Consider the following 27,076-nt stretch of genomic DNA (forward strand, 5'->3'; position numbering starts at 1 on the left):
TGGTTTAAATTATTATCAGTAGAACAATGATTAAATCTGCGTTCAGCCTTTTTCCGGCCCTCGAGGACTTTACCACATTCATTGTGGTACGAGGGTTTACTTTTGGAATTGTATTTGTCGAGGTCTTAGATATACTTCTATCGGCAGCTCATTAAACAAGCTCATTAAATTTTATGGTAGGGTCATCTGCTGCACTGAGAATCTCTGGAGTGATATTAGCCTCGCAGATCATGTCAAAATGTGATCCAATCTGCTTTATCGAACGTCCTCCTATCTACGTGTTCTAAAGAAGTAGAAGTGATATGTTTTAGGATAAGAGGAAAATGGTCGCTATCACGAAGCTCACTAGTACTTTTCAGGAAAAATCAAGGAGAAGTGATTTAATCAATTAAAGGAGGAAATATAATTAATTGCACGCTATTTGCCCTGTCACTGGCTATAATTCTTATACACATGGTAAGTTTCGTAGAGATCAAGTAGTTTTAACCAGATGCCGTATTGGACCTTCTCGTTTGACACACACAGTTATATTCTTGATAGGACAAGTGCTCCCGAGTGTTTTGATGTGATGCTCAATACGGCATAAAACATATCTTAGTTGACTGTGTAGACTTAGCTCATGTTCGGGAAAAGTTCTGCACAGTCAACACTATATTCGATTTATTTTACATCAATGCGGGTGATGCTACCATTAAATATTTCAAGGCCATTGGCCTATATCGCAAAATATATTTTTTTATTCCAAAACATCTTGTGGTTTACCAGTTTTAACGAGGTTTGTTTTCTTTTAACTGCTTTTAACCATGTTGATCTTTTTGTTTCTATTTTGAATCTTCCCATTATCTTGAAAACCAGCCAACACCTCCGAGTGTAAACATGTCATCGCCATGGTATTTCTGAAATATTGCAGAAGTGCCGTTAAGTCATAATCACTCCCTCATTCATTTAGTGTGGTCTTTTTGTTATAATAGAAAACGCTCCGTTGTTGACACTATAAACAATCACAGTTAACATCATACCCCCTCGTAGCAAAAATCATAGTCTTACAAAGACACCAAAAACCTCTTCAATAATCACCAGCCCCCTCCCCCCTCCCCCACCTGGTGATCAGGTAGCCTAACATTTGGATAAGGTGTAAGAGAGGAAACGTACCACAACAGAGAAGATGGGTACTTGTAAAATGTAATGTGTGAACCAGGTGTCATCCAGAGAGGAAACCCATCACACGTTGAAAGATACACGTTAGCACCCAGTATTACATGTAGAAAGAGAGAAAAACCAGCTCTCCTGAGAAGATACACATCATTTAATGTGTGAACCCGGTATTAGAGAGATGGGAAATCCATCTCTGCTGTGAAGATACACATCAGGTAATGTGTGAACCCGGTATTAGAGAGACAGGAAAACCAGCCCTCCTGAAAAGTCACACATCAGGTAATATACGGACAAGGTATCAGACAGAGATGAAATCCACGACACCTGAGAAGATATACATCAGGTAATGTGTGGACCCGGTATTAGAGAGATGGGAAAACCATCTCTCCTGAGAAGATACACATCAGGTAATGTGTGAACCCGGTATTAGAGAGATGGGAAATCCATCTCTGCTGGGAAGATACACATCAGGTAATGTGTGAACCCGGTATTAGAGAGAGAGCAAAACCAGCCCTCCTGAAAAGTAAAACATCAGATAATTTCTGGGCCCTATATTACAGAGAGAGGGAAACCATCTCTCTTGAGAAAATACACATCAGGTAATGTGTGGACCCGGTATTGCAGATAGAGGGGAAAACCAGCTCTTCAGAGAAAATACACATCAGTAAATGTGTGGGCCCGGTGATAGAAAGAGAGGAAAACCAGCTCCCCTGAGAAGACAGACATGAGTTAATGTGTGCACCCGGTATTAGAGAGGAAAACCGGTTCTCCAGAGAAAATACACACCAGTCAATATGTTGACCAGGTATTACAGAGAGAGGAAAACCAGCTCTCCAGAGAAGATACACATCAGTTAATGTGTGGACCCGGTGATAGAAAGAGAGAAAAACCAGCTCTCCAGAGAAGATACACATCAGTTAATGGGTAGACCTGGTGAAAGAAAGAGAGGAAAACCAGCTCCCTTGGGAAGATACACATCAGTTAATGTGTGACCCCGGTATTAGAGAGGAAAACCAGCCCTCCTAAGAAAATACACATCATGTAATGTGTTGACCAGGTATTATAGAGAGAGGAAAACCAGCTCTCCAGATAAGATACACATCAGTTCATGTGTGGGCCGGGTGACAAAAAGAGATGACAACCAGCTCCCCTAAGAAGATACGCATCAGTTAATGTCAGGGCCCGGTATCAGAAAGAGAGGAAACTCAGCACTACTGATAACACACCCATGAGGTAACTTGAATATGCTGAATATGAAATTGGTATACGTAAAAAACTTGTGTAACAACACTACATACGGTTCATGATTTTAAGTGTGTTTTATTACCTTTCACTGAGACTAACTCAACCAACCATTTAAACGAGAATTATATAATACATAACCATTCATTTTTATTTAGCGTATATCTCTGAAGTTGGAACACAAAGGACAGAAAGTGACAAAGTATCACATGTAGATGAATGCAAATACAACCGACAAAAAAAGAACAGCAAACAGATGAAATGGCGCAATGCGCTAATAAATGACCTCATAATCTTGACAACACGTTGTCATAGCTACATCGGGGCCTACTAGTGATGACGCCGCTTCTTAAGGTAAATCAGGTACAATATAATTAAAGACGCACGGTATGGAGAGTAAAACCAGAACAGCGACAACAGTATGACAGCTGCCAAATAGTCACACGTAGGCTAACCGGCGGAATACGGTCTCTTGTCGATTTACCTCAGTTTGGGTTTCATTCCAACTGTTCATGTAAATATATAAACCGTAGCGATGTACACTTCCCCTAGCATCATGGCTTAAGCAGAATTGAATTTTATAAAATGCAGTGATGTTAATTGCAATATATTAGAAGTCGCTGATGTAGAATTACCCAAAGCCAGACTTTCACATTTCCGAAGTTCAGCCATCAAAAATGATTTTCCAGCTGATTTTAGATGGACACATTGTTGTGGGTTTGAACATACATGTATGGGGACTTAGAATCAAAAACACCCTGACCATCTCGCACATTGCAACATATCAAGCGTTTGGATACATGAGCTTCACATCAAGTTGGAGACGAATGGTGGTCTTTGAGGTTAACTTAAAATGGAACTATCTACCCATTCTGTAGAGCACACATAGTAATACGAGCCATTACTAGTTGGCTGTGAGTGTCTTACAGGCAAATAATGTCAAGGTGTATATTATACATGTCAATATACTTTAAGCACGTGTAGATCTACAGCTCTGGCTGATGCTACTTAAACACAAGAAGGTGATAGCTCATGTTGTAGTTATTCATACATGTATGCAATAAAAGAGAATCCACGTTAATACATGTACAACACAAATGATCAGGTTTATCACTTAAAAATTCTGGACAGGCTTATTTACATCAAATTTGAAAACAAAAACCAAAGAAAAGCAGTGGAACAACTTTACACCAATCAGTTCGCCGGACTAAGCCCATCCATGTCAAACACAATCTATGTTCTGAACAAAATCCTTAAACAACTGATACACAGCATACATGTAATCAACGTATATACATGTATTAATACAAGCATATAATACAGCTAAAACATATGATTTGCACTGGGCGAAATCATCACAATGTCATCGTAAGTAATCACCAGACACGGTGTATTACTTACATGATATGGATCTACCTGGGCAGTGAATACAATGTGCAGTAATGCGTATTATCTTACACCACAGCAATTACATGGAAATTCTTTTAAAGGAAATATTTATAATTGATAATATAAATACTTAGCATCCTTCCTCACATTGCTTACATACTAAAAAAAGTTGTTTAGTTTTTAAACACATTTCTGTTAGAGTTTTGAAACAAATGTTGGTTTTTATTCATGAAAGAAACATGTTAAGCAACTAAGAGATGTGTTTATTATGGTAAACACATCAGATATTTACTTAATAATGAGGTGGATATATTCGGAAAAAGACATTTTTTTTAATATATTTTTTTAATAAACACATGTTTATACTGTGTGTTGACATCTGATAAACATCATAAAATGTTTAATATTGTGAACATGTGACATGTTTACAATACTCCAATGCAAAATACTGTTGATGTATTTACTCAAACTATGGCCAGGTACATGTAGTGACAATTTGTTAGTTAAGGCTAAGTTTCAATAAACAAATTAAAAAAAAAGCTAAACATACAGGAAACAATGATATCAAGATTTGAGTTATTTAACTGGTATTTTATGCCATACATACTTATACGACAGCTGCCAGCATTAGGGTGGGAAGAAACTTTTTAAAGTTTTCAAACAAGAGATCAGATTTAGGTATTTTACCTCAAACAAAATGATGACTACAAAATTACAATTTTTTGTCCAAAAAAAAAAAGGTTTACAAAATAAATATAAGACTTTGTCTCACCCAATACATACTTGCCACTGATTGTACAAATATTGTCCAACAAAAGAGCATGGATAAATGTAGCTTTTTCCTTGATTATTCAAAGATTACTGCCCATCAGAATGTCCTTTTCCAGGCTGTGGGAAAGGAACCCAAATGTGCACTGACTGATACTTCTTGGGGCTGAATTTGTGTGAGCACATACAAAAATCAGCTGAAAATTACTGAAACTGTAAACAAAATACTGCATGCACTTACAAATTTACAACTTTAATTTATCTATAATTGATACAGCCGTTAGCTTAGGGTTTTGAGATTGTTTTTCACCAAAATAAAAGTGAAAACAGTGTAATAAATGTTACACACAGGTACATCCCTCTAGACAATAGCATATACCTGAGCTATACCTCCACCTATACCTCAGACACACCTCAGCCATCATCTTTTTACCAATCATAGTACCTCAGGTTCACCTTCAATACACCTCACATACATGTTGGCCTACAACCCCAAGTACATGTATACCTCAGACACACCATCAGATATGCCCTACCTCAAGGGTACAGCTAAGATGTGCCTCAAGTATACTCCCAGTACACCTTATGAGTTATACATGCGCCATTCAGGTAATTGTGTCCAAGATATGCCTCCGAAATGAAGTGTGAACAAGCGCTGATAAAACTGGATAAAATTGCCACAAAGACACACTATAAATTTCTGCACTGCATCCTGTTAAATTATATCAGAATCTGTTTTGGATAGAACTAAAAACCCTCTGCCCGGTGTTATTACCCACCCCATGAATGTTATCAAGGTAAGAAGATGTCATGACTTCACCTCCAGCAACCACAGCTCAAAACATGGCGTTAATGCCAGGTTGATTTTTGATATGTTGTAGAGAAAAGTGCAAACTGCATGCGCAGGCATGGTACCTCATGGAAGTTTAGTAGTGGGTATATATTTTTGAGGTTGAATTTGACAAATTTACTACATAAATAGTGAATGAAAATCAAAAAAAAAAAAAAAATCAAAAATCCCAATTTTGACTGATCACCTTTATTGTGATAAGGTCAAGTTGTGCGTGTCTTAACTGGACTACTTTTTGGTATTTACCATGGGTTATCCCCAACCATTACAACCCCAACCCTATCTACCCACCAACCCCATCCCCACCCTGTTAATTATGCAAAATTTCACCCTCATACTTATCAGGCTTGTACTTCCAAATTGCATTTACACAGGTAAGTGTAATAATGCATTTATTTGACCAGGACTGTATCAGGTCACAACCATGTACATATATTTAGACGTAGCAAGTTATTTTTATCACATATTCTGAAACACCTACATACATGTATGACACATAGTGTACAATGCACGATAATGTGTTTCAATTCTGTTATGTGCAAAGTGACATTACAACATTAAATATGCTAATGCTGTGTTTCAAATAGGTCTGAAAGTTGATCTGCTTCTCACGTTTGATGAAATTTGATTAAATGTGCTGTCTGGGAAACAATAATAATTAAAAAGTTGTTAAGTTCTTGTAATTCATTTCTACAGGTACAAGTGGGGATAGGCTTAGTAATTCCTACAAAACTTCTGCCCAACTGAGTAGAGGTGGTAAAATTTTACAATCTAAGGACAACACTTGTTGCGTTTTAATGTAATACAGGGTAAATGTTCATTTCTGCAAATTTTTCTTTTCGACAGAAAAGAAATATAAACCCCATTCTCCACAAAACATCCTATCCCAGACTCTTACCTGTAGAGTATCAACCCAGGTGGGCTACTACAGACAGCCCTGAACTTTGACTTTTGCCATTGGAAATTCATATAAAGATATTACTAACAGAAAATTTTAAAACTTGTCCTTTTTATAGGTTAAAAATGCGCAATTCAGGAAATTGCGTCCAAGACTTGCCTCCGAACTGAAGAAGGAGGACTGATTGGATAAAACTGACACAGAGGCATTTCAGTTATTCATACACTATCAATTTCTGCTGTGCTACTTTGCATCTAACATGTCAAAATAAAATACATCAGAGGTTTAATTGTTTTGGATAGAACTGAAAACTTCCCCCCTGCCAGAGTTATTACCCACCTCACTGGAGGTTACCAAGGTAAGAAAATGTTATGACTTCACTTTCAACCACTACAGCTAAAAAAGTGGTAGCTGAGAATATTGTAGACAAAAGTACAAGCTGCATGTAGAGGTATGGCAAGGTACCATGCGAAAGTTAGGGTAAATATATTTTTCACGTTGAAGATTTAATACATAATCATAAAGGAAAATCAATGCTCCGGCCTAAGCTAAAAGGGTAAGGCATATTTCTCTCATTTAGTTTTTTTCTAAGGAATTAAAGTTACATAACACAACAAAAGTTACTACATGTACCATGTTGACAATATGTATTGTCATGTATAAACTGTGGCCCGTTTTGCTCAGTAACACTCCTGATTATGCTGATTTACAAGTCGCCATCACTAAAAAATATAACTATCCAGTCATTATATATTTTGTTTGGAAGAAAACTGACATTGATGTTCAGGACAAGTGAAACAGACTGTGTATAACTACACCAAGATGTAAGCTTGTGACAGATCACTGACCACTTTGCAGAACTAGCTATACATACTGAATTAGCCACACTGCCCACATTAACTAAAACATCAATACACAAACTGGTCTGTCTTTTTTTTTTTATATAAAAAACTAACAAAACAGTCTCCTTCAACACATAATAATATGATGGAAAAGATGTAATGAATAATTACCCGATGGTCAGGAAGTGCTTATCATATCACAGAGAACTGGAGGCAGAGTTGCAGAGTCACCCGTTACCAGACGAGCAGACACAGACACAGATCCAGACCTGACACGAAACTCAACCCGTGGCACGAGAGGCTCTGTGACGCTAACACCACTGACAGTGTACATTACCTTGTTGTTGTCACAGTCCAGGACTGTCAGTGTGTGGTCATCACAGTCCAGGTACACACCCAGGTGATGAGGTCGTGTGTAACGTCTGTCCTGTAGATAGCCAGGTTTGATCTCACCACCATTGTGACTATAACACCAGACGTTATCACCACTGTACACCATCTCAATGTACCAGGTGTTACGGCCACGGTCTGTCTCCTCACTCACATCACAGCTCTCCTGTGTCACTCCTACATCACAGTAACAGCCATGTGAACATGTGATGTGTATCTCCCAGTAGTACCTGCCCGTCTGGTAACGCCCGTCTGTCACAGCTCTCCTCCACCTCCACCCGTACAAGTCCTCACCCTTTACCACACAGTCGCTGTCAGTGATTCTCAGCTCACTGTCGTCTGTCTCTGTGAATCTCAGCGTCAGCTTTGCAAAAACACAAGAGAAGCAGCATAAACAACAGCAAACCATAAACACACGCTGTAAGACTGAGGTGTAAATACCTGTGCACATACCGTGTTTTACTTGCTCAACACAATCTCTTAGGATAAAATGACACATATTTCTGACATGAATATAGTTTATATACAGATCTCTGTCATTTTCAGCCAGTATAAAAAAGGTGAGCTTCGACAAGAACTGGATCCATCACTAAATGACGGCTACAGCTTAGACCAAGTACTGGGATAAAACACAGACTTATAGCGCTGTAAATTCCTTGAAACTTATCACCTACAACAAGAACAATACCTTCCTCTATCCGACACTTGATTTTAGTTGTCTGTTATGGCACATTTGTGAAGCTGTAGTAGGCCTGTTGTCATTCGTGGAGTAACAAGCTACCAAAGCCGTCTGTCTACTAAGGGAAGTAACTCGCCACACATAACTTACCAAGTGACTTTGTCTTGCTAAAGGATCCTAAAGACTATTTAATCCATCAGAATTATTAGTAGTGAAGAAGTATTAGACTCAATTTTTTTTCAATATATTTTTTGAATGATGGTTAAATATTTAAATATAAAAACCAAACTTATACCAAGTGAGGAAATACATGTAAATCTCATACTCTCATAAATGGAGTCTCTACCCTCATAGAAATGCTCTACAGGAATTCTAAAGAAGTGTTCTTGAGGACAGCCCAGGGGTTCTATAGGACAGCGCTGGGGCTCTACAGGACAGCGCTGTGGCTCTATAGGACAGCGTTGGGGATCTACAGGACAGCCAAGGGGTCCTATAGAACAGCGCTGGGGTTCTATAGGACAGCGCTGTGGTTCTAAAGGACAGCGTTGGGGTTCTACAGGACAGCCAAGGGGTCCTATAGAACAGCGCTGGGGTTTAACAGGACAACCCTGGGGTTCTATAGGACAGCGCTGGGGTTCTACAGGACAGCCCTGGTGTTCTATAACTATTAATAATGAAAGAGATATGAGGGTTTTATCTCCCTTTGAAATAAGTGTTTGACTACATTTGAATCTAGCAAATAATGGCGAGATTTTACCTGGATACTTCTTCATAAATAATTAAGTGAGTTGACATATATTCTGTTATCAGTTATATGTTAAATATCACAGGTCTAGACACTGAGGGATAGGTAACAATATGTTACTGTTCTGCCCTAACAGTACACCTGTTGATTTGTACACATGGGGTAAATATCTCTCAGGCACTCAGGGGTAGTATGTGTTATATGTTCTGTATTAACAGTAGACCAACTGATTTGTATACATGAGGTAAATATCACTCAGACACTGAGGGGCACACTTTCATCTGCCCTGCTCTAACAAAATACACCTGCTGATTTGTACACATGGGTTAAATATCACCCAGACCCCGGCGGGTACACTTCCATCTGTCCTGCTCTAACAATATATTTATTTTTTTATTGATTTATTGATTTATTTTTTTTTTATTTATTTGATTGGTGTTTTACGCAGCACTTAAGAATATTTCACCCATACGACGGCGGCCAGCATACATGGGGCAAATATCACCGAGACACACTGAGGGGGACACTTTCATCTGTCCTGCTCTAACAGTATACACCTGCTGATTTGTACACACGGGGTAAATATCACCCAGAACATGACCGGCACACTTTCATCAATCCTGCTATAACAGTAAACACCTGCTAACTTGTATACATAGGGAAAATATCACCCGGCAATGAGGGGTACTCTGCCAGTGCATTTGCTAATTTGTACACATAGAATACATGTTACCTGGACAGTGAGAGGTACCCTGCCATCTGTCCTCTTCTAACAGTGCATTTGCTAATTTGTACACATGGAGCATATATCACCCAGATACTGAGTGGTACACTGCCATCTGTATTTCCTTGGCAGTAAAATTGATGAGTTCTACTGATGAGGTAATTATCACCCAGACACTAAACGGTACACTACTATGTGTCCTGTTCTAACAGTGCTCCTGTTGATTTGTATACATAAGGTAAATATCACCCAGGCACTAAAGAATACACACACACCAGTCCTGATCTAACAGTACACCTGCTAATTTGTACACATACAGTAAACATACCGTTATGTACACTACATTTTTATTTATTTTTAGCAAACCATTGCTTACACTGGCTTTATATTTCTTACAATGGCCTACTGAATGCCTTTTAACTTCTGAGCCCACTGTAAACTTTACAAGTACCACGCACTATTTTATGTCTCACATTAGTTTGTGTCCTCTGTACACGTCTACTGTGTACCTCACATTAGTTTTTGTCTTCTGGGCACACCCTACTGTACACCTCACATTAGTTTTTGTCTTCTGGGCACATCCCACTGTATACCTCAGATCAGTTTGTGTCTGTGCACACCCTAATGTATACCTCACATTAATCTGTGTCTTCTGTGCACACCCTAATGTATACCTCACATTAATCTGTGTCTTCTGTGCACACCTCATTGTATACCTGACGTTAGTTTGCACCCTGTGTGCACTTTCTACTGTATACCTCCCATGAGTCTATGTGTTCTGTGCACATCTTACTGTATAACTTACAGTAGTTTGCGTCTTGTGTGCACATCCGATTGTATACCTCACATTAGCTTGTATCCTCTGTGCACATCCTACCGTATACCTGATACTAGTTTGTCTTCTGTGCACATTCAATTGTATACCTGATATTAGTTTGTATGTTTTTCCCACACTAGTGCACGCCTAAAATTAGTTTGTATCGATTATGCCCACCCTATTGTATGCCTCACAATACCTTTTGTCTTTTTTACTCACCCTATTGCATGCCTCACATTTGTTTGTTTCTCGTTTTGCCCACCCTAGTGCATGCCTCACATTAGTTTGTATCTTGTTTTGCCCACCCTATTGCACGCCTCACATTAGTTAGTATCTTGTTTTGCCCACCCTAGTGCATGCCTCACATTAGTTTGTATCTTGTTTTGCCCACCCTAGTGCATGCCTCACATTAGTTTGTATCTTGTTTTGCCCAACCTAGTGCATACCTTACATTAGTTTGTGTCTTGTTTTGCCAACCCTATTGCATGCCTTACATTAGTTTGTAAGGGAATAGATTAGTTTATTTATTTATTTATTTTATTTTTTTTGATTGGTGTTTTACGCCGTACTCAAGAACATTTCACTTATACGACGACGACCAGCATTATGGTGGATGGAAACCGGGCAGAGCCCGGGGGAAACCCAAGACCATCCACAGGTTGCTTCCAGACCTTCACACTTACGGCCGGAGAGGAAACCAGCATGAGCTGGACTTGAACTCACAGCGACCGCAATGGTGAGAGGCTCCTGGGTCATTACGCTGCGCTAGCGCGCTAATCGACTGAGCCGCGGAGGCCTCCGGGAATGGATAAGTTTACGTGTTATGTTTTGTGCACACCCTAATGCATGTCTCACATTAGTTTGTGTCCTCTGTATACCCTCTACTTACACCTTGCATTACTTTGTGTCTTTTGCCCACACTCTACTGTAACCTGAGTGTTTTTCTCAGTGCGCCCAACTGTATTACAACTCATATCGGTTTGTTTGTTTCCTTGACACAGTCTACCGTTTGTTTTCCGCATACACATCTGTGCACCTTCTCCATTTTATGTTTGTGTCCTCGATGCACATACTAATGTAAACCCTATAGTCATTTATGTCATCTGAGCACACCCTACTGTATACCTTTTATACATATAAGAACCTACTTGTAACACGTAGGGGTGACATTTGCCCACCGACTGCTGCTTCTAAGTCCTGACGTTCTTGTACTGTTTCTTTCACAGTCACCTGTCTAGGAACAACTTGGTCATGTTGTACAGAATCTAGAAGCTTCTGTCTGCTGACCTCATGTTTCTCCATATCAGCTCTTATTTCATCCAGCTGGTCATCAATTCTGTGAGAAGAGAAGAAAAAGCAAAGAGACGCTGTCGTGAAGTAATCAACGCAGTTGTGAGAATGTCATGATGTACTATTCCTAGTGGATTAGATCTAATTTGTCTGGACAAACGTATGCTTGTACACTAGATATATTTTACACTTGAGTCATGTTTTGGACAACTACAGTGCTGGTACCCATTTTTACAGAAACATACCTGCTGACAATAGTCACGTGCATGTATAACAAACCTAGAGAGGTATAACACATTTATACATACGTTTTGGTGAAGTCCGTGGAACCCTGTCAACAAACAGAATTGAAAACGCATACAGAACCATGTAAAGATGATAAGTAAAACTGAGATACTGTGGCTATACTTTCACCTCAGCATGTAACAAGAACAGGGGTATAATTGAAATAATTGGATCATATCTCCCCAAGTATACAGGCACCTTTGGCTTTTACCTCAAGCATTTATACCATTCCCTGGTCTATTACATAGTCCACATCAGCTCTCAATTCCGATTAACAAATTCCATGGTGCTGCATACAATGTAATTTTCCAAGATCTGTCTACATACAAACCTTGTTTTTTAAAAACAGCATACAATATGTTCCTCTTGACATTACATGCTCCTTTTTCATTGTTTAAATCAAACAGTGGTTCGGTTGTAGGTAGAAAAGTTGACAGCAACCATAGGGTACCACTGAGCAAAATAAAGCTGTTGAACTTTAAGGATCTAAAACCTTAGCAGATCAGGCAGCATGAGATGGTTTTGAAGACATGATTACAGTTCCTAAGGGTAACTGGGTGATGGGTAACATCTGGAGTTGAGGCACCTGAACCAATAGTTGAGACTGTGCACATTTGACTTACCATTAAAAACTCGACGTCCACTGACGCTAACAAATTTTTGGAAGCCTGTACCATCCTATCGATTTCCTGAGCCTGTATTTGGACATTTTTTAGAAGGGCGCTACACTCCACACACCACTGTGAATAGCGGGTTTTTATACCATCTAAGGAGTGCTGCCTCCAGGCTTGTAAAGCTTCCAAGGCTGCACAATAAGCCTTTTCGACCTCCTGAGTGTGAAGTTCCTGGTTTTCCTGCCAAGCAGAGAAATCATTTATTACCTCATCCAGACCTTAAGAAATATGTGTTCAAGAAGTTATATATGTATGTTTAACAGGGTGAAAGATAAGCACCAAACAACTGTGGCTACAATGTATCTCTGGGGTGGAGGGGATTTCCCTGCAGTCCACGGATGTATATGTAAGTGTCGACTCAAACCCCAAGGTACGTGGTTCAATCCCCAAATGGGTCGTGCCATCACAACTGATCCTCTGTGCAGGGCGAGATGGTGTAGCCTTAGATGGTTTGTAGAGTAGCTCAGATGCCTGGGGCTGGTTCAAACCCGAAAGTTGTCGCCTCATTAGATCAAATGTTTTACGTGTAGGCCTATGTATTATAGATATTATTATGACAGCATATGATGGGCGATGATATACCAAATGTTTTACATTTGGGCATAACGCGTGTGTGTCACTAATAAGAAAGCCATATTAATGATACGATAGTCTGTTTAGATAAACCAGAGATAGGTAAAATAGACACGTCCATCACACATATAAATCCCCACATCAGTCCGTACATTACCCTGTTTTTATTGGAAGTCGTCACTGTTCGGGATTAACTCTTTAATTTAAATGTACATATGTAATGTGTGGCAGAATAGAACTTTATCAAAACTAGATGATTGACAGCTGTATGTTACCTGGACTTGTGAATGATAGCAATATTATAGATACTTAAAATGCGTCACCAGTTTATGGAGGGCAACACAGGCTGAACAGGTGCCATGGAGAATACCAACCTGTATCTTATTGTGCAGCCTCCTAACTCCTGACAGTGATTCTTTGGTTTGTTGTAAGACATTCTCCAGCTCACTAGTCCTGCTCAAAACAGCTGGCTGTAATGACAATTAAATCATTACCTGTCAATTATGGGAGACATTTGTTGAATTATTTCTCATTGACTGGCTTGTCTAACATCGGTTTTATGCTGAAGTCAAGACTACTTTCTTTACATGCGAAAGGGAAAAAACAAAAAAAAAAACAAAAACACTGGCCTTACACTTGTCAGTAATATGGGGGAGGAAACTTGACTTTTGCAGATAAAAACAGTGACCTGATCTGTCCGATTGTCAGTCATATGACAAAAGGCAGAAAAAACCACTGGCCTTACACAAAGACTTGGCAGTGATGTGGGGAGAGGAAACAAGGCATAACCAGGAGAAACGACTGGCCTTAGTGGACGGCCTGTCAGCGATGTGGGGATAGGAAACAAGCCATTGCCAGGAGCAAAACCACAGTATTCACATGACGGCCTGTCAACGATGTGGGAGAGGAAATAAGACATTGCCAGTAGAAAACCATAGTCCTGACTTGACGGCCTGTCAGTTCTGTGAGGGGTAGGAAACAAGCCATAGCCTGGAGAAAACCACAGTCCTCACATGACGGCCTGTCAGCGATGTGGGAGAGGAAATAAGACATTGCTAGTAGAAAACCATAGTCCTGACTTGACGGCCTGTCAGTTCTGTGAGGGGAGGAAACAAGCCATAGCCTGGAGAAAACCACAGTCCTCACATGACGGCCTGTCAGTTCTGTGAGGGAGGAAACAAGCCATAGCCTGGAGAAAACCATAGTCCTGACTTGACGGCCTGTCAGCGATGTGAGAGAGGAAATAAGGCATGACGAGGAGACAACCACTGGCCTTACATGACGGCCTATCAGTTCTGTGAGGGAGGAAACAAGGTATAGCGAGGAGACAACCACTGGCCTTACATGACGGCCTGTCAGCGATGTGGCAGAGGAAACAAGGTATAGCGAGGAGATAACCACTGGTCTAACATGACGGTATCTCAGTGATGTGAGGAAACAAGGTATAGCGAGGAGACAACCACTGGCCTCACATGACGGCCTGTCAGCGATGTGAGAGAGGAAATAAGGCATTGCCAGTAGAAAACCATAGTCCTGACTTGACGGCCTGTCAGTTCTGTGAGGGAGGAAACAAGGCATAGCGAGGAGACAACCACTGGCCTTACATGACGGCCTGTCAGCGATGTGGCAGAGGAAACAAGGTAGCCTATAGCGACGAGACAACCACTGGTCTAACATGACGGTATCTCAGTGTTGTGAGGAAACAAGGCATAGCCAGGAGAAAACCACTGACCTTACATGACGGCCTGTCAGTGACATGGAAGCAGAAACAATGCGTAGCGAGGAGAAAACCACTGGCCTTACACGACGACCTCTCAGCAATGTGGGAGAGGAGAGAGAGCATACATGACGCGACATACACGTGTGTCTTCACAACCTTAGACTAAGATACCTTATTTAGATCAATAGCTCATATTCACAGATAAACCCTATATGGTTATGGTTTTTCAAGTTTTAACTAAGTTTTCTTTCTTTTTTAATGGTTTTTCAACATGTTCGTCAATTTCGGTTTTATTGTTGGTGTTCTCTTTCAGTCGAACTGGCTTGTGCTTTCAACTTGTTCTCGCCACGATATGACTTGAAAATTGCCGATGTGGCGTTAAGCTATAGTCATTCATTCATTCATTCACAGCCTTAGACTCCACGATCAACACAGTAGTACATGTATCTGGGTACATATACTCAATGTCAACGACCTCAATGTCAACCGCCGAGTTTGCAAGGTTCCTGAAGTTTGGATGTTCTTAGAATTTGGACTTATGGTATGGGGAGACTTCTAACACAGCTACATGTTCCATACTCAACTGCTAATTGTTGTAGCTAATTCAACATGAAAATGTGTTTAAAGTGATAGCCGTTTAGCTAGTCAATGACTAGCCATTTTCTGCATGAAGTAATTAGGAACTAAGCTCCGTAGTCAATTGCCTCTTGCTCATTTTTGTTATTATGATGACATTTTATTAACGATCTGGAGTGATCATATATTCTCAGATATTTAAAGATAACACTTTTATCAATTCGACTTTCACACGATTTACTACAGTACAGGAGAAAATATCCCGTTCTTCACTGTTTTATAGAAACGTTTGGCTCATAGTTCCAAACCATGACATGTTTTGAATATCGACAATTTATTAACTAGCATGGTAAATGATTTGAATACTGATTTTTAATTCATTCGTCTGTTCTCTGCTCCTTTGTGCATGATTTCGTTCTAATTTTTTAATGTATATAATTTTTTTTTGTGGTTTGTGTTGAACGTCTCTTTGGGATTTGGTCTCGCGCGACTATTGACGCGGAACGTCCATTTTGGCGATTTGCTGGTACACGAAGGTCTGTCTCGGCGCATAGATACATTAGGGCCTTACCTTGTCTTTTTCAGCTGCAGATGGTACATCTCGCATAGCGTGTCCCGCATGTTCAACCACACAACCCGTACAAATCACCATTCGACACGGTTCACAGTACAAGTCGAATGACCGACCGTGTCTGGGGCATGACGGCTGCTGAGTTGATTGATCATCCCCGCTGACCTGTCGCTGTGTGGTTTCCTGGGCGAGATACTCCAGGGACGAAACCAGCTGGTGACGCTTAATAGCACCCATCATGGGATGAAAAGAAGCCAGACAGTCTTTACAATACAGTAAAGAACAGTTGGTACAAAACTTGACAGCTTTAGCCTGATTTTCCTCCCCACACAGAGAACAACATGGGATGTCATCCTCAACCTTAACAGCAGAAGAGAACCTCTCAACTATTTCTGCCAGATGAAAGTTGGGAGGCAGACCAGCCACACCTTCTCTCCCCAGACTGGTTGGTGTCCGACATACAGGGCATGAGATCAGCTGATCAACACTCCCCGTGCCGCAGGTGACCTCATCTGTCTGTCCAGGTTTAGACCTGTCAGCATACACAGCAATACACTCTCTGCAAAAACTGTGCTGACAAGGTAATGTTACTGGTTTCCGGAATTTTTCCACACATATCGGGCATGTAAGAACCTCTTCGCGATTTTCCTTGCTTTCAGCCATTATACGCTCGGTTTTTGACTGCAAAAGAAAATATAAAAACAGCAAATTACTAAAACTGACACCAATAAAGGTCCTGCCATTCATGAAAATATATAATTTCAACAGAGTACACAGTCTCCATCTGCAGTTCAGGGCCTGTTCCAACAATATATGGGGTCAGTAATTTGTCGCCATTGCTCAGGAGGCGTTACAATACCTATGTTAGGAGAACATGTGTGCCTATATTTACTTCGAGAGAATCCCTTCTTCATAGCTAGAAACTTGGCAATTATTGCTTTTATCATGCACGAGATACTTTTTTGACAAAGATCTGGTCAAACCATTTAGCCAGGCGTGTTTGACAGTGATGACACCTTTATATAGCCACATCCATGAATAGCAGATTGGTGTGTGAAAACGTTAGCCTGGTGATTTAAAGGTAAGATCATCCCACTTAGAAAACAAAAATGTTGGGACTTCAGATATAAGATAATCGGGTCAAACATCTGGGCTACAGTGGTAGTTAAGGAGGCATGACCCTATATGACAATGGCGCCAAGCATCTGGACTACATTGCTAGCGTAAATTAGGTAAACTTGACCTTATATGAAAATGGCGACAAGCCTCTAGACTACATCGATAGTGGAGGTGACTTGACCCTATATGACAAGGGCACCAAGCATCTGGACTACATTGCTAGCGTAAATTAGGTAAACTTGACCTTATATGAAAATGGCGACAAGCCTCTAGACTACATCGATAGTGGAGGTGACTTGACCCTATATGACAAGGGCACCAAGCGTCTGGACTGCAGTGGTAATGGAGCAGGCATGACCCTATATGACAATGGCAACAAGCGTCTGGACTAAATTTCTAGCGTGAATTAGGGAGACCTTATATGAAAATGGGGGCATATATGACAAGGGCGCCAAGCGTCTGGACTGCAGTGGTAATGAAGGAAACTTGACCTTATATATAAACGTCTGGGCTACAGAGGTACTGAAGGAGACTTAACTTTATATGATAATGTTGGCAAGCGCCTGGGTTACTGTGGTACTGAAGGAGACTTGACCTTATATGATAATGTTGGCAAGCGTCTGGGTTACAGTGGTACTGAGGGAGACTTGATTTTATATGATAATGTTGGCAAGCCTCTGGGCTACAGTTGTACTGAAGGAGGCTTGACTTTATATGACAATGTCGGCAAGCGTCTGGGTTACATTGGTACTGAAGGAGACTTAACTTTATATCACAATGTTAGTTAGCGTATGGGCTACATTGGTACTGAAGGAGACTTGACCTTATATGACAATGTTGGCAAGCGTCTGGGCTACAGTGGTATTGAAGGACACCTGACCTTATTTGACAATGCTGACAAGGCTCTGGATAACAGAGGTAGTGAAGCTGACATGACCCTACATGACAATGTCGGCAATCGTCTGGGCTACAGTGCTAATGAAGGAGACTTGACAATATATGAGAATGGCGCCAAGCGTCTAGAGTACAGAGGTAGTGAAGTTGACATGACCCTATATGACAAATGTCGGCAAGTGTATAGGCTACACTGCTAATAAAGGAGACTTGACCTTATTTTACAATGGCACCAAGGGTATGGAGTACAGAGGTAGTGAAGAAGACATGACGCTATATGACAAGGGCGACAAGCGTCTGGTCTACAGTGGTAGTGATGGAGACTTGACCTTATATGACAATGGTGCCAGGCCTCCAGGGTACAGGGGTAGTTAAAGAGACTTGGCTATGACAATGACAGCAAGCGTCTGGGCTACAGTGGTGGCGATGGACACTTGACACCGTACAACAATATCGGCAAGCGTCTGGACTATAGCTTGGCATTTGATATTTCTTAATTACATGTATTAAAATGGATATGCAACAAAATTGCAACAGGTCAAACTCTTCCAGCTTGCCGTGTTTTATTGTGTTATTGTGAGGAGCCACAGAAATACAGACTACAGCAGTGCTGATATATCGTTCGATCAAGACTGATCACAGAGTGTTTTAATCGTAAGTGTTGACTTTGCGCACCAGAAATGAGACGTACATATCTAGACAGATAGAGGGCTTCTGTCATGGTAACCGGACAATATTAAGACAACCTATCAGCCTGGACAGGAGATACGTAAGCTGTAGGCTTTAGATGTAAGTTAATATTTGTTAAAATTTCACACAGATAGCTTTGGCTAACCTATAACAGGCCTGCATGTGGGTATATGACCGTCCTAAAGGGCAAAGCTGTGTCAAGTTACACCATCCATTATCAGTAATCAGTAGGCGAGGCTGTACTGTCAGCTCTATGTGACGTTAATACTGCATATAGTCACTTCATATAGCATTATAAACAAAGTAAACAAGTAAGCAGGTAAACAAACAGCAATCCCTGGATGTTTTTTTCCGGCTTTATGTGTCATAGGCGACACCTCACGCAAACAATCGACCTTCAAAATAGCTCTGCATAATGCCTTTCAAAGTCAAAGTTTCAGAACCTCACATTAAAAACGTAGCGCACTGTAGTGACAAGATCCACCCATTTAACAATGTGAACCAAAATTAGTCATTTTCCGTGAGATGGAAATATTCTGACTGCGCATCGACAGTGTTAGAGGCTCACCCGAAGGCTGAGGGTAGAGTCTATATATGGACACGCCCCTGTCGTATGTCTACTTTGTGTCGATTTGACGACGACCATACGAACTAAATACTGTCTGAGACAACGGAGTAAAGAAAACTCTTTCACCTAATCGAAACATCCCGCTTTAAAAATAGACGTACTTCATCTTACAGATCCCACCGTGCTTCTCACCTTCACATAACTGTGCAGACTGAAATATAAAATACTTAGTTCTGAGAAATGCACGTGATCTGAGAAAGGAAAAAAAATCCCTCAATAAACTTTTACATTTTTATACTGTATGACATCCCTACAATAGTAACTTTTCGCTTGTAACTTTAAGTCATTACATGTGTATGGACATATGCCGTGTTTTCTTGTGGCAGGCCGTGTTCATGCCACCAAAGAGTCCGGCCGAAGACACCAGACTTGACACCCCACGCAGTCACATTATACTGGCACTGGGCCAGCAACCCCTGTTTTTTTGCTCTCTTCTTCCAGTATTGAGAGGCAAGCCAGGGAGCCATTTATAGTTGGTATCACATTTGCCTTCATACAGAATAATTTCAAAATACACTTTAAATTTTTTATGGGAACGTAAGACGGATTTTCTGACACTAGTATCATGCCATTAGTCTATAGCTACAACAGTTGTACACAGAATTCAAGCGGCATTAAATGTACAGCAAACTGATACTGAAAAAGAAAGTTCATAAGATGAGTAAAGAATTGATATGAAACATTAACGTCATCGTATGTTAACTGAACAATTTCACAGAGAAGACACAATGCATCAGAGTAACAACAAATACGCCGCTGACACAAAATACATCTGCGTAACAACAAACCCACTGCTAACACAAAATACATCAGAGTAACAACAAATACGCCGCTGACACAAAATACATCAGCGTAACAATAAACCCGCTGCTAACACAGAATACATCAGAGTAACAATAAACCCGCTGCTGACACAAAATACATCAGAGTAACAATAAACCCGCTGCTAACACAAAATACATTAGAGGAACAACAAACCCGCTGCTAACACAAAATACATTAGAGGAACAACAAACCCGCTGCTAACACAAAACACATCAGATTAACAATAAACCCGCTGTTAACACAAAATACATCAGATTAACAATAAAAACCGCTGTTAATACAAAATACATCAGAGTAACAATAAAAACCGCTGTTAACACAAAATACATCAGAGTAACAATAAAAACCGCTGTTAACACAAAATACATCAGAGGAACAACAGACCCGCCACTAAAACAGAATTCATCAGATGAACAACAAACGGGGTAACGGAAAATATGTCAAAAGAACAAAAAACCCGCTGCTAACATAAAATATATTACATGCACAATTATGCTATAAACAACGGAAAATGCATTAAATGTAAAGCAAATCTACAGAAAACATCACATGAACAACAAAATCATACAGAACACATTAGACGTGCAACAAACTGATAAACGATGCAAAGTACTTCAGATGTGAAACATGTACAACAAGCCCATAGTAAACACAAAACACATCCAACATACATATACAAAAGATAAATACTATTGTTTGTTGTTTTTTACTGCTTATTAATATTGTAACAAACAAAAAGTCCCATAGTCATTTGTTTTTGAAATGATCATGTAATATCTGTAACAGGCTAAGTACTTTACGAACTCAGTAACTCAGTTTCCTCCAGTACAGGCTTCCGTCAGTCAATATAATTTTGTACTCAGTGAATAAACTAATCACAAAATGTCATCAGTCACTGACAAACCAGAATAGATATATTCCTTATCAAACCTTTTTAATATTTAGGTTTACACTTAGACTTAGATTGATTTGTTTTTGTTCATCCATATAATTGTTTTTTTTCCTTAATTTCTGTCACAAAGCCACCTTTTAAATGATGATAAAGTATTGCGGTGTTACAGTGTCCTTTTTTTCAAGAAACAGGTGTTTCAGGTTATGTAAGTTTGTAGGCCAAGGACGTCTCAGACGCACAAGGATTTACCTAACCATTAACAAATGTAAATGGCATTTGGAAGCTGGTAGTTATAAGGCAGTAAATCATACTACAAATGCATGGATAACAACTTCTAGATTGATTAGCTGAAAACTTCTCGATCTCAGTTCTAAGTTGTTTTTCACGGCAATCATCTTGTTGTTGATAATCAGGAGTTTACTCATCACCATAATATTTGATTCACACTACTATATGTTTTCCTGCATAAAAAAATGACAGCCTCCAAATTTGCGAAAGTAGAAGGGATTGTTCTGCGTCATATTCTAAAATCTCAAGAAAATATGACTAGTCGAAGGGAAAATAGCAGGTAAACATTAAAGGACTGTCATATCAGCTTTTCACCTGTCTGCCTCATCTCCTTGATACTGGCTGTAATAGCCAGAACAAACCTCCAGCACAGTCTCCACATAGAATTCCGTATCTGTTCCATTATTCCAACAATATAGCTCATAACGTTACTTTTTGTCACTATTGCTCATTTCTTACACAGTGGTTAAAGCGTACCACTTTTTCCTACGTGAACAGGTTCACTCTCGTGTTCTAAGCCCTTCTACGTAGTCCACCTCTTTTTTCGGGGCTCCTGTGCTTATATCTGTCCTGTCTGCCATGACAGAAATTTGGAATGTTCCCGATGCGGCCAATCTTACCTTTTAGCCACTAAAACAAAGCAGACAATGTTTTGGACACACGTAATACACAACAGTTAACATCACTTCTTTCAACATCAGTGTTTCTTTTTTCTTTTTAGGCCTCCATACCTCGGAAAACCTATTGTTATAGTACGGGTTATTAGGGGTTCATGCTATACAGGTTGAACTCACTAATATCTCGGCTTGAGCCCCAATTGTATCTTATTGGATTATTATTACTTTCGGCAATTTTGTGATACATTTTATGAGAAAAACGACTTGTGGTACATTCCTGAAACTTCAGTATGAGTTAGGAGAGGATCTAAAGTTTTCCTGTTTGGCTTTTGGTAACATTTGATCGCATGACTTGGCGGCCATTTTGGATTTTGTGCCAACGTAAACAAATCATCATCTCCAGAATGACTGATGCGATTGAGCTGAAAATTAAACAGCAGTTGCACAAAGCCTAGGCACACTCAGGGTGATAACGTAAACTTTCTCGTTTGACAATAGTACAAGCTCGCTATTGGGTAAATATATCGTGTGACGCAAATCCACAGGGAACGAAACATGTATCAGACGTACACATAACCTATCAAGAGATCAAAATTTATTATTTATTTATTTGATTAGTCTTTATATTTTATAATAATTCACTTATAAGCATTATGATGGCAGGAAACCCATGACCACCGGAGAGGAAGTCAACATGAGTTGGACTTGAACTCACAGCTACTGCGTTGGTGAGAGGCTCCTAGCGCGCTAACCAACAGAGCCACGGAGGCTCTCAAAATGTATTAGAAGTATGTACAACAAACCATAGTGAACACAAACACACATCAGACATACATGTACAAGGAACCCAAAGGGAATACAAAATAAATACTATTGTTTGTTAGACAGGTTTAGATTTCATTTTAGAAAGTGGATTAGGTAACACTATTATCGTTAATAGGGATTACATTTTCTGAATATTCTATTTTTGTGGACGGCCTGTTGATCGAGTGGTCTAGACGGTAAACATGTGTTGCTGGCGATTTGGTGCATGACTCTGAGGACGCTGGTTCGAAACCCACAGTGGTCTTAGCCAACTTTCAGCACTAGAATCTAGGTACATCTAGGTGTATCTCAGCTACTTTAAAAGTTTGAAAAGAAGATATCAGATTAAGACATTTTACTTCAAGCAAAATGGTGACAACAGAATTAAAAATATATTAACTCAACATATTTTTTTCTTTGATGCAACAGCAACCAGCATTACGGCAGAAGGACACCAGCTTTGACTTGACGCTATACTTACTTGCCATTTTCTATGCTAATATTGACCAGTCAGAAAGCATAAATATACTAGCCCATAATTATTCCAAGATGGCTGACCCTAACAATGTGCATTTTCTAAGCTGTGGGAAAACAACTCAATTATGCATGGATTGGTGCTTAGTGGTGCAGAATTTGTAAAAGTGAACACAGTGCGTTAAATCTCGTACGTGCACCTTGTCTACAGCATATGCCGGTTATATCTCAGATACACCTGTATATATACCTACCATATACCTATGTTATACCTCAGGTACACCTCAAACATCCCGTTTTCTTACCTAAGCTAACTGAGGTGTACTTTAGGTTTACTTTAGATATTAATTTGCATAATTGGCAGTACTTCAAATACACCTGCAGTATATCTCATATACACCTCAAGTATATCGCAGCTTCACCTCAGATCACATGTGTGTTTACCTGTGATGTACCTCTATTATACCTCCACAATGCCACCATTATGCTGGCCACTGCCATATTAATAAGTGAAATATTCTTGAGTGTAACGCAAATCACTAATCAAATTAAATAGTTAACAGGTATATCTCCTGTAGATCTTATGAGAGGAAGTACCATTATACATTGCAATCTTCAGATTTCAATTAACTCAGGCCAAGTATAAATACTAAACACCAAATAATACCAAGCCAATCTTGTTAAAGTGCCAAAACAGTGTATGTTAATTTCTAGACAACAGCAGGAATGAAAATGGGTCATTTCTTTTGTTTGTAAACTTTTTGGAGGGTATTTGTTTGACAACTGACGGTGCTTATTGAACGCTCTACTGTGTACATGTCTAAAATGGTCAATATACATTCTACAAAGCAGTCCTTCGAAAAAAAGGAGAATATAGTACAACAAAGTGTGAATCTTGTCAACTGAAACTGGTAATGTATAATGATCATGTAGCACCAAATTAATAAAAATTGTACATAACCCAACACACTTTCCATGTCTACTTTTTCAGTTCTATTCGAATTATCAATATAATAGAAATGAAATGAAAGAAATATTTAAAAATTGAAGGCTATATACATACCTGCACCTGACGTGCCTTTTTCAAACATATTCTTCTTCTTCGCATTTTGTACTGCAATAAACACAAAGAAATAGTTGACAAAAATTCAACTGAAATTCCAACTACATGTATTTCAACGGGAAATAAGAATTCCAGGACGGTACCAGTAATGATTTCTTTATTTATTCGATTGGTGTTTAATGCCGTACTCAAGAATATTTCAGCGGTCAGCATTATGGTGGGAGCAAGGAGATATTGAGGATCTTGTGCAAATAAATTTCAATACAAGCAATATATTTGATTGACAGGAAAAAAACAACTCACAAGCCATAAAGTATCATATTTCAATTTTGACGAGCACCTGCATGTATGTTGTTGCAACTGTTCATCTACACACTTCTGAACTATTTTACCCATCAGGGATATTAGTTCTGGGTGATGTATAACCTTCACCAGTGGCCAAAATCATGATATTTCATTTCTGTCCGCATAACAAAACAGGTGTATGCATGCAAGCTGTCTATATTTATCTAAACCTATAAATCTTTAATAGAGCATTACTGCTAATAGCTAAAACATAATCTCAACTTCCATTTTGTGAATTTTGGCTCTATATCTGTAAGGCATAAAAACATATCATGTACATAAAGGACTCGTATTGATCCATATTTTGACACATTATGGTACATACAGTAAGTGTGTCATATTATTTTACTTCATTCTGCAAATGAAGAAAACAAACAAACAGAAACCGTGTTAATACACATGGCTGTAGATCTATGTACCCGTATTCTAATCAATACTTCGCACCCGTATAAACCAACCACCAATATTATTAACATATGTACTATAAACAACAACTTTTAAACCACAGAAATAATACGTAAAGACAGGCCCAGCCCAATCCTAATTAGTATCAACTTTAGTATTCTCAACTCGTACACAATAGGATATATTCAAGTACAGATCGTCTTCCTTTCTCGACTCATTTTAATTTTATAACCTTTTTGAGTATCAATAATATACCTCACCATACTCTGTGGATTGATATTGTAACAAACAAAAAAGTCACAGTCATTCGTCATTCGTGTTTAAATGATCATGTAACATCTGTAACAACCTCAAAGCTTCACTTGTTCCGTTACTCAGTTTCTTCCAGTACAGGCTTCCGCCAGTCAATATAATTTTGTACACAGTGGTATGAGGTAATCCCCAAAAGTCTTCAAATATAAAGTATCCATCATTGACAAAGCAGAAAAGATATGTTCTTTTCTAAAACTAATTTTTTTTTATTTGGTTCACCTATATAATTCCTTTTTTTCTGTCATAAAACCACCCTTCAAATGATGATAAAGTACTGCGGTGTTTGATTACACAGTATCCCTTTCTTCAAGAAAACACTTGATTCATGTGATGTACATTTGTAGGCCGAGGGGTTCAGTTACTTTATAACATTTTCCCACACATGTATCTGCTACAAACGACATGCATTCGTTGTGCCAGCTTTTGAGAGTGACTAATCTCCCAAAACTTGGCATTACCTTGATTTAAAATCGTCAGCCTGCACATTAACCAAATATTTTTATGTCTGAATATTGTGTGTTATTGAACGATTCTGATATTTGATGAGATTTATTATTGCTTCTTTGTGACACGCGGAGGGTAATGGCCCAAAGTGGTTGTCTGTTTGATTTCTGTCACTTAAGGGCCACTAGCCTACATCATAAAATAATATATGTATATAAATAAAACATTTCTGTTTCATTTAGGATGATGTCATTACCATATCGAAAGCCATTAAGCGGCTCGTGTTTTTAACTTACAGCCACGATATTCCGATATGCGGCGTTTGACTGCACTAAGGTAATAAAATATTTCAGTTGGAAAAAAGGAAATGAACGTTCGTGAATTGAATAAGAAAAAGTGTGTTAGATGGTGTAAGGAAAGGTGGAACTGGATGAATGGTCGACAGTGGAAAAATATGATTTTTTCTGATGAAAGTCAAGTTGAGAGAGGGGTGGACAACCTCGCTTGGGCCTATTTGTTGAGAAAACATTTCCTACTTAAAGCAAAACAAGTATGAATTAAGATCAAATTCTCCCAGCTCCTAGTATTTTATTACGTTATTGTTAGGAACCACAGAAGTACAGACTACAACAGGGCTACTACAGCCTGCAATCCACACTGATCACACAAAATATTTAAGCCGCAAATATTGACCACATTCCAACGTAGTAGTGTGATGTACATGTCCGAATAGATACAGTGTTATGACAGGGACAGTTTAGAGACAACCAAAAAGCCTGGATTGGAGATATGTAACCTCAGGTAAACGTTAGAAGTAGGTCACTTCTATATTCACCCAAACAGCTCGAGCTGGTATATCAGCCGACCTACATGCAGTATATGGCTGTCCTGACTGGCTCAACTGGGACAAATTATACACCCCATTTATTGGTGACCAATGGGCGAGGTTTTAATTCTTGCTGAGTGGGAAGTTAACAATACAATGCAGCCTTTCAATCCAGTAACGTTGAAAATCCTGTGTGCAATTCAGTACATAAGTTTAAGATTCGATTTACTTGTATTCTGTAACACGTTATTTAGGTCTGAGC

General features: G+C 39.3%; 2 protein-coding genes across 2 annotated transcripts in view; both read right to left on the reverse strand.

The window, feature by feature from the left end:
• Nucleotides 1-27,076, reverse strand: part of LOC135462930 (uncharacterized) — a 58,325-nt gene that overhangs the window by 4,622 nt on the left and 26,627 nt on the right. The window lies entirely within an intron of this gene.
• The window catches only part of LOC135462931 (tripartite motif-containing protein 43B-like), a 45,320-nt gene continuing 29,768 nt past the window's right edge, over nucleotides 11,525-27,076 (reverse strand). Inside the window, exons 3-5 of the mRNA XM_064740246.1 lie at nucleotides 12,698-12,928; nucleotides 12,098-12,120; nucleotides 11,525-11,835 (exon numbers count right to left, since the gene is read on the reverse strand). Of these exons, the coding sequence (XP_064596316.1) occupies nucleotides 11,628-11,835; nucleotides 12,098-12,120; nucleotides 12,698-12,928 (462 nt within the window). The 3' untranslated portion in view covers nucleotides 11,525-11,627. The remainder of the gene's footprint in view (nucleotides 11,836-12,097; nucleotides 12,121-12,697; nucleotides 12,929-27,076) is intronic.

This window comes from Liolophura sinensis, chromosome 2 (genome assembly GCF_032854445.1).
Source record: "Liolophura sinensis isolate JHLJ2023 chromosome 2, CUHK_Ljap_v2, whole genome shotgun sequence".
Taxonomy (NCBI): Eukaryota; Metazoa; Mollusca; class Polyplacophora; order Chitonida; family Chitonidae; genus Liolophura; species Liolophura sinensis.